General features: G+C 40.5%; 1 protein-coding gene across 1 annotated transcript; it reads right to left on the bottom strand.

Annotated features, from left to right (window-relative positions):
• Positions 1-4,202: 4,202 nt before the first annotated feature.
• LOC120563491 (E3 ubiquitin-protein ligase TRIM39-like) lies at positions 4,203-8,516 on the bottom strand. Its single transcript, XM_039807674.1, has 2 exons — positions 8,407-8,516; positions 4,203-6,915 (listed from the first exon to the last, which is right to left on the bottom strand). Exon 2 carries the CDS (start codon positions 6,904-6,906, stop codon positions 5,416-5,418), a length of 1,491 nt encoding a protein of 496 aa, XP_039663608.1. The 5' UTR covers positions 6,907-6,915; positions 8,407-8,516; the 3' UTR covers positions 4,203-5,415.
• Positions 8,517-8,720: the final 204 nt, after the last annotated feature.

Below are 8,720 nucleotides of genomic sequence, written 5' to 3'. Positions count from 1 at the left end.
GACTCATTATATTTGTTTAACCTTTGTGTTGTCTTCGGGTCAAATTTGAGCCGTTTTCTTTATCAGAAATATGGGTTTCTTTCAACTAAATTAACCAAAAATAACATGGATGGTTCCCAATGACGCTCTTCACAAGTAAAATTAATGATCACTACTTTCATTGAATTTTGGGTGTTTAATTTTATAGCATTTGTGGTCTTCACGGGTCAATTTTGGTGGTGCAATGCAGCAGATGAACACATACACATTCATACAAACTGCAGCTGAGAACTACCTCATGTAACACGTGGAAATGCACACAAACAAATATGCACACCGTACTGAAATTGGACACACACGCACACACATTGGCAGGTTTAACACGATGACGATAGAGAAGTGACCAAGCAGCTTCTTGTTTACAAATTCAACAAGCTGGCCCCCGAAGCGCAGCAACCTGTTGATGCCGCTTTCACTGCTAGGTCACCCGGATCGTTGGTCTGATTGATTGAAGGACTATCCAATTGCGTACAGAGTCATTTGAACTATGCGCATTGATCACGCCTCTTGTGCAGTAGAAAATACAGAGCAGACTCTTCAGAGCAATGCTCAATCTTAAATCTATTGAGCTTGGTCTGGTGACAGCCAGACTAATACGAGCCATTAATCCAAAACAACTAATGCTTTCTCCTCATTTTACTCAGAAATTAAGTATAATTTCATGTAAAGGAGGTCTGTTGACCATGAATGGACAAAAATAAGTGTAAAACTAGTTGTGATGAGTTGGATGATAAAAGTGGTAACACAGAATTGAGTGATGAAGTATAATTGTCTATGCTTTAAAAACAAGCAAAGCAGACCAAGTCACTTTTGACCCGGGAAGACATCAGATGTGATTACTTTCTGCCATTAAAAATAATAAAATTGTTTCAAAACAGTATCCTGACTAAACTTTGACTTATATGTTTCTCAGGACCAACAAGATGTTTCCTTTGGTCTGAAACCATCCAGGCCATGAAGACACACATCAGACACAGCAGTAAGAACACCCAGGTCCTTCTTTTGGTTCCTGTGTAGACGTCACAGGGAGCTTCTTTTGGTCTGGGCAATTGTTGCTCTGAGCTGCTGCTGCTGGCTTCCTGTTGAGTTGACTGTCTGATTTTAGCAGCAATCTCTGAGATAAAAGTGTTGACCTGCAGCTCAGGTTTCGTGTTGAAAACCTCTCTACAGTTGGGACACTGATAGGGAAGATCAGTTTTCCAGTGATCAGTGATGCAGGTTTTACAGAAGTTGTGTCCACATGGTATGATGACTGGATCAGTAAACACTTCCAGACAGATGGAGCACAGAAACTGATCTTCAGCAGGACAGCAGACATATCGACACTCTGAGGACAAAAGTGTATGTTGCACTTTTAACTTAATTAGGCGACGTTCATTATGAATGTAAGGAGACATAAATATGATCATCTGTACTCACCAGTGTTAGAGAAAATCCTGAAGAACCCTGTTCAATTTCCTTAACAGAGAAAACAGAAACTGGTCTTGACTGCAGCTCTGCTGAAGACAAATGTTCAGTTTTATCTGATAATATAAACTAAAGCTTTCCTCCTTGCTCCACCTCTTACTGCAGCTTAGTATGTAAGTTTTAATCATCAACATAACTTCTGGTAAAAGATTAATTTAATCCCATTGAACACACCATTACAAAAGAGGTCAGTGAAAGATTTGGCAAAATTGATTGTATCTTTAGTGCCATTTATGACCCAACAATTATCCAAAGTTCAGCTCACCATTTACTCTGTCATGTGATTAGCTATCAGCTTTTATTATTTCAGCATCTGTTTAGATCAGACTAACGGCTTAGTTTAAAGTAATGTACAAATACACAATGTGACATTACAGTAACATGATACAAAAATACAACTTCAAAATATATGTGTAATTTGTGTGTAAAGTGTGTACTACCGGAGGTCAGCAAAGACGAGGTAGACACTAGAGGCTAGGTCATTCCTACACCTCTATGCTTTTTTTTGTCTTTTAAATGTAATGTTTGTGTTTTGTTGTGATTGTTGAACGTCATGTTCTATTTGCTTTTTATGTGTTTGCTTGTGTAAAGCACTTTGAAATGCCTCTATGTATGGTCTGTGCTATATAAATTATAGAAAACAACCCAAACAATTGACCCAACTCAAGCAACGTTATGGTTGGGTTGAAAATTCAACCCAGCATTAGTGAGTATGAAATGTTAAAGACAACTTCATTGTCAACCAGTCACTATACAAGTACGCAGTATAGAAGAAAGTTAGTTTCTGTCGGGCCGGTGATGCATTTAACATTTAAACAAGGCATACAAGTTGTTACAATTCATCCTGAATGCCTGAACAAGATTTCATGACAATCCATCCAATAGTTGGTGAGATATTTGAGTATGGAACGACAGACTGACATACAGCTAGTTATAACAAAACATGAACAAAGGTCTTTAAAGTGTGCCTCAATAAGCACCAGAGTTCACACGAGCGGGAAGATATTTTCGGCAAGGGGTGCTGGGGGAGGGGTCCACGTAGAGTCTAAAGATACTGTTACACAGGCTCTGTATTCTGCAGACCACTCTACCTCTGTCTCCTTTTAAAAACTCACTCGTCCCTCCCCTCCATGAAGTATGCTGGATGAGGAGTCAGTTGGAGAAATCTCGCTAGTCCTCAGTGTTTGGGGTTGGGCGATTGAAAAAAAATCAAAAATTTTCTTTTGAGACAATGCTAAGTAGCGCTGATAGATATAGTACTCATTCGTCATTGTGTGTGGCTGTGAGTGTGCATGCATGCTATGTGTAGACTGAATTGCAATCACGTCAAGACAAATCTGATTGGCCAATACACAATGAAGATAAATTAAATCATTTTAAAATGATCCCTCTCTTCATCCCACACCCCAATCATGACATACAAAATGTTGTGGAACAGAAACAATAACCAGGGATAAGCTCTATCATTTTATTGTCATCACAGTTTTTAAAGCTTCACCTGCAGCACCCCCACTTCCCACGTCTATGCTAGAGTTGAAAGTCCACTTTATTATGGGGGGTAGTTACATTTTATGAGCTGATTAAAAAAGAAATGTGAGCAGAATGAAAATATTTCCAAGAAGCAAAACAAATGAAATCACATTTAAAATTTTTAAAGGAATACCAACAATTTTCCAAAATATGGATTCAAAAATAGTTACCCATTAATTTCTGAATACACTTTAAAGCACCAATATTATGCTCATTTTCAGGTTCATAATTGTATTTTAAGGTTGTACCAGAATAGGTTTAAATGGTTTAATTTTCAAAAAACACCATATTGTTGTTGTACTGCACAGCTCTCTCTCACTGCTGCAGATCCACTTTTCACCTGGTCTCTGTTTTAGCTACAGAGTGAGACCTCTTTTCTTCTTCTTCTTCTGTACTATCTTTGATTGCAGTAGCAAATGCTCAGTAGCTCAGGTCGTAGATCATGTCAGCTAGCTCCATAGACAGTAAAAGAAAGGCTGTTTCTCCAACTTCAGTCAGTTCCAAGGCAGGATCAGCTGGGAGACTTCTTCTAGACCAGGGCGCACATGTAAGTAGTTCTTTTGTAGATTATGGTGAACTTGTGTGTGTTGTAGCAGTGCTTTGCTATTGAGAACGAGGTAGCATGCTAGCGTTAGCGTTAGCCAGCTCGTTTCGGCTAGTGACGTAGAAAGCCGTGCAGATTTTGAACAGCTCACCAGGAGACTGAAGCCAGGACACATTCAGAAACCATATCTCACTCAAAACAGCATGGATGGATTTTTTTCAAAGTGTGTATGTGTGTGGAAGCGCTGGAGACACAAAATAACACCCCAAATCCCAGAAAAAGTTATTTTTTCATAATATGGGCACTTTAAACTGATGACAGCAAACATTAAAAATATTAAAAACAAGGTTGCTGATCTTCCTGTAATTCAAACACTCCCTGAATCACCGTCCTTATATATTAAAATGTATCTTAGTTTTTTCCTCATGAAGAGCTACTTGTTCAGTGACTTTTAATCAGGTGTGAAATTTGTGTGAGATTTTTATGTGAAAATGGAGAAAGCTGTCTCAACTAAAGTGCACTAAATGTTAACTGTCATCATTATTAGATACTAGTGCCCTATATTTAGAGAGTTTGGCCAACTCAAATCATGGGCGCCATATTGGATACCAATGTCAGATGACTCTACAGTGTAACCCTATGGGGCGGATATGCTATCTTGAAATAAATCGCTTATTTTCACCTTAAACAGGTATATACATGTTATTATCAATGTTTGTCAATATGCAAAAAGCCCTTACGGAAATATTCCAGTGTATATTTACCTTCTATATCTTAAATGGGCCTCTAGATAATGCCCATTGTAGTGAGTGACCACGTCGCCTAATAAGTCTCTTAGCAGTGTTTACCTTTCTACTGTCTGCTAGCATACAGGCTAACCATAGCTAGCTTTGTGTGTAATGTAACAAAAACCCACCCATCTCAGAGGAGTGAAGCTTAATATTTAATTCAATAAAATTATGGTACAAAGGGAGCACTAACGCCACAGGTCTTATGTTGACAACGTGGACGCAGATATAGGAAACTCTGAAGGCAGTCGTAATATTTAGCTACCTAGCAGGCTAGGCTAACGCTGGTGGGCTAACGTTAGCAAACATCGGCGTAGATGTCTAAACTTGTGAAAAACCGAACAACATCCCCGTCCAAGTTGTGTTTCACTTTCCCTCCAATATTATTATGAAGATAATAAAGACACCTGGACTTGGTCGAGACCAAAAGCCATAGCTATGACTGTGGCAAGATCACAAGCATTTAGGTATATGGAGTGCTAGCGAAAAAGCTAACGCTAGCATAAGGCTAACTTCAAACGTCATTCATTTCTAAAGCAGTGTTGGAACTTTTTTCAACAATATACACATTAACGATGGTATTATTATATTTGTCCTATGTAATTTGTTATCATATAGAAGAGAAAAATTGACATTCACCTCACAAAATAATGAACAGCTCCCATACTTTTTGCCTTTTTGCTTCATGGGGGGATTTGTGAAATCTTTTGCTGCTTCCCTGTCTTTCATTGCAGCCAAACGCACAACAGTTGGGCATTTTTTAAGTGATTTGTTATTTTTTAAATAATTTATTACATTTTTCCACTATTCCCTGCACTATATCAATGGGAATCAGATGAATATTGGTATCAAACATGGAGTCCATGACACACGTGACTACCTTGGAACCAATCGCAGAACGGTATGCTCAGAACGTTCGATTCCCTAGTTGGCCACACTTTCTAAATATAGGGCACTATTAGATACTGTAGAAAAAAATATGATTCTCATGGATGTTCTGTAGCCTCTTTTTTTCTGTGATTTCATAGATGTAACATTTTCTTCTACTCAGTGACTGACAGGAGAGATGATCAGAGGGGCAGAGTTTTTACCACCATAGTTAACACTGGGACTGAAGTATGGGTAGAGATTCTCAGTGAAGGAGCAGCCAGTAAAGGAGTAGATAAGAGCTTCAGCATCAACGTCATAAAAGGAGACCAGACCCTCCTCATAATCCACAAACACCCCCACCTTCTGAGGCCGAGACCTCAGAGAGAGAAGGACTGCCGGGCCAGCAAGAGCTTCGTATTCATTGTCATTCCTCAACCATATCGTCCAGTAACCATTCTGTGGAGTCATTATTATTTCTCCCTTCCTGTTGATTGACTCTCTGACCACTCCTAAATCCCACTCAGTCTTCCCTTTAACCTGAACCTCGTAATAAAATCTTCCTGAAGAGAAACTCTGCTTTGCTAAAACACAAATATCATCCGAAAATCTCTTTCGATTGTCTGGGACAATCATCCTCACATCAGCAAGTTTAACTTCTTTCCCATCATCAGACAGGATGAGATTAGGATGTGCTGTATCAGGATCAAGAGTCACATCCACTGCAGACTGCTGGACCCTCTTCAGCTCGACATGAAATAGCTTTTTCATCTGTTTACTGAGCGTCTCCTCCAGCTGATTCACAGCTCTCACTACAATCCCCTCATATGAAGGTGGACGGACGTTGACTTCTGTCCAGTCCTTGGTGGGTGGAACAGCGTTCAGGGAGGTGAAGCTCTGGAGGAGGTGTTGGTGGTCTTCAGACTGTAAGAGCTGCTCCACCTCAGTGCTTCTCTTCTGCAAATCAGAGATTTCCTGTTCCAGCTCTCTGATGAAGCCTTCGACCGGCTTCTCTGTCTTTCTCTGCTTCTCTTGGATCACCTTGATGAGCTCGGCCTGGCTTCTCTCAACAGACTCCTTCAGAGCAGTGAAGATCTGAACACCTTCTGCTATCTCCCTGTCAGCATCTTCTTTACTGAGCTCCACTGAATGTTTGATCTCCTGAATCTTCAGTCGTCTCTTCTGGATCATCTGCAGAATTTCTGCCCCCGTCTTCCACAGCTCAGCCTTCTTTGCTTCATATTCTTCTTTCAGAGGACCAACAACATGTTTCTTTTGGTCTGAAACCATCCAGGCCATGAAGACACACAGCAGACACACAAGGAAGAACATCCAAGTCTGCGGTTTGGTTCCTGAGTAGACGTCAGGGGGAACTTCTTTTGGTTTGGACTTTTGTTGCTCTGAGCTGCTGCTGCTGGCTTCCTGTTGAGCTGTCTGTCTGAACTGAGCAGCCATCTCAGAGATGAAAGTATTGACCTCTAGCTCAGGTTTTGTGCTAAAACCCTTTTTACAGTTGGGACACTGATAGGGAAGATCAATATTCCAGTGATCAGTGATGCACTTTTTACAGAAGTTGTGTCCACATGGTATGGTGACTGGATCAGTGAACACATCCAGACAGATGGAGCAAAGAAACTGATCTTCAGTCAGCAGACAGCTGGCAGCAGACATATCGGCACTCTGACGACAAAAGTATAAAAGGCAAAACAGCAATTACCTATCTTTTTGAATGAAGGGAATTCAGCTGGTCTCTTTATTAACTGTATATCAAATATTATTTAGGCTATACTAAAATGACATTGACTAATAGAAAATGAGGCTTTTTTGAGATGAACTATTGATAAAACTTTAGTTGGCTCTGCAAAAGTTTCCCCTTCACCACACAGTTAAATGAGATGTTTATTAGGCTATTTAAAATAATAAACGGAGGGTGTAGTGCATACTTTTGCACCCTGGTAGAACAGGGCACATGGTAACTTAACATTAATGTTGCTATTGTCTCATTCATTCACATGAATACATAAGATTCTTTTGGGCTAAAACATTGACCCTCCAGCAAATGGCTACTAATTCAAGTGTTTTTCCACCACACCAGAGAATAAGTGAGGAAGAGAGAGGGCAACCATCCCAGAGGGAAAAATATTTGAAAGAGAGAGGACACATCCAGGGAGAGAAGTGAGATGTCAGGGACATAGGGTGGCTGATGGACATTGTCAGATGGACTGAGATGAAGATGAGGTTGGAGAAACGAAGGCTTCCTACCCAGCTGTGTGGAATGAAGAAATTTGGAGGAATAAACTGGCAGCACTGGCTTGGATTGACAGCAAAGACAAGAAATTAGGGTGCAAAACTTGGGCAGAGGTGGCTGGTCTAAATGTGTATGAATCACAAGGGGTGTGTTGGCCAGCAGAGTGGCAGTCTTACAGTGTCCATTCAGGTGAAAATCGCAATGTGCAGTTTCAATCTTTAAGAAAACAAAGTCATTGAGCACAGACAGTCGCTCGCTCAAATCCTTAACAAATCCAAAGTGGAGACATTAGAAAAGATGTGCGTCAAAATGAACACAGCCTACTTACAAGCCACAACGGCTGTCTTACGGACAGCATTACACATTGCCCAAAAGGACTGACATTTAATTTACTAGAATTGCAACAACTTAATGGGGTTGAGGTTGGCAAGTGCTTATATTCTAGGTACTGCACTGCACACATCGTCGATCATGTTGCTGGGGAGATAGGATTCTGTGTCTCAGAAGTGGCAAACGTGACCCACTTCCAAACAACAGCTGGAATCTTGCGTGGGGCACCAAACTGATTAGGGCCGGCTCTGTTTCCACAAATACAGGAACAGTGGTAACATAACCTGCCAAACAAGCCTCAACTTGCATGTGAGTCATAGGTGTGCTCCGGTACTTAAACAAATGACACTACACCCCCGCTTACAAAGGCAGACAGCAGGAACTACAGAGACAGTGAGGCTGAGAGGAAAGAGTTTGAATTTAAGGCAACTTATCCAAATTGTGTCACAGTTCTAGAAGTTGTAAAGCCTTTTATTCTGCATACTTCATCTGCCGTTACTTTGTTTCTTTGTTCTAGATTCTGGTTTTAACGTTGCACTATTTAGTGCATTTTGTCTCAGTGTCAGGTGGACAATAAAGTCTAATCTACTCACCCGTCTTTGGCAGAGATTCTGCTGTTAAAAAGCTGCTGGATTCAGTTTAATGTTTCTTTAGGGAGAAACGGAAAGAAACTTTTCACGACTGCAGCTCTGCTGTCGCTCATATGAACTGTCACCTGCTTTTCAGGAAATGTGACGTAGCAGCTCTCCTCTTTCACTGTTGCTCCACCTCTCAGTGGTGGCCACCTTACCTCAGGTGTAACCAGGACTTATTGTTTGAAGAAAGACTTTAGATTTTGATTGTAAAACACATTCAAATACAAATGAATGGTCTTACAATATGTCAGGGTAGTCTATATCGACGATGT

Source organism: Perca fluviatilis, chromosome 8 (assembly GCF_010015445.1).
Source record: "Perca fluviatilis chromosome 8, GENO_Pfluv_1.0, whole genome shotgun sequence".
Lineage (NCBI taxonomy): Eukaryota > Metazoa > Chordata > Actinopteri > Perciformes > Percidae > Perca > Perca fluviatilis.
This window is presented reverse-complemented; position numbering and strand designations above follow the sequence as displayed.

What these genes read in the sequence shown, in the direction of transcription:
- LOC120563491 (XM_039807674.1), bottom strand. Translation starts at nt 6,906, where the DNA reads ATGTCTGCTGCCAGCTGTCTGCTGACTGAAGATCAGTTTCTTTGCTCC.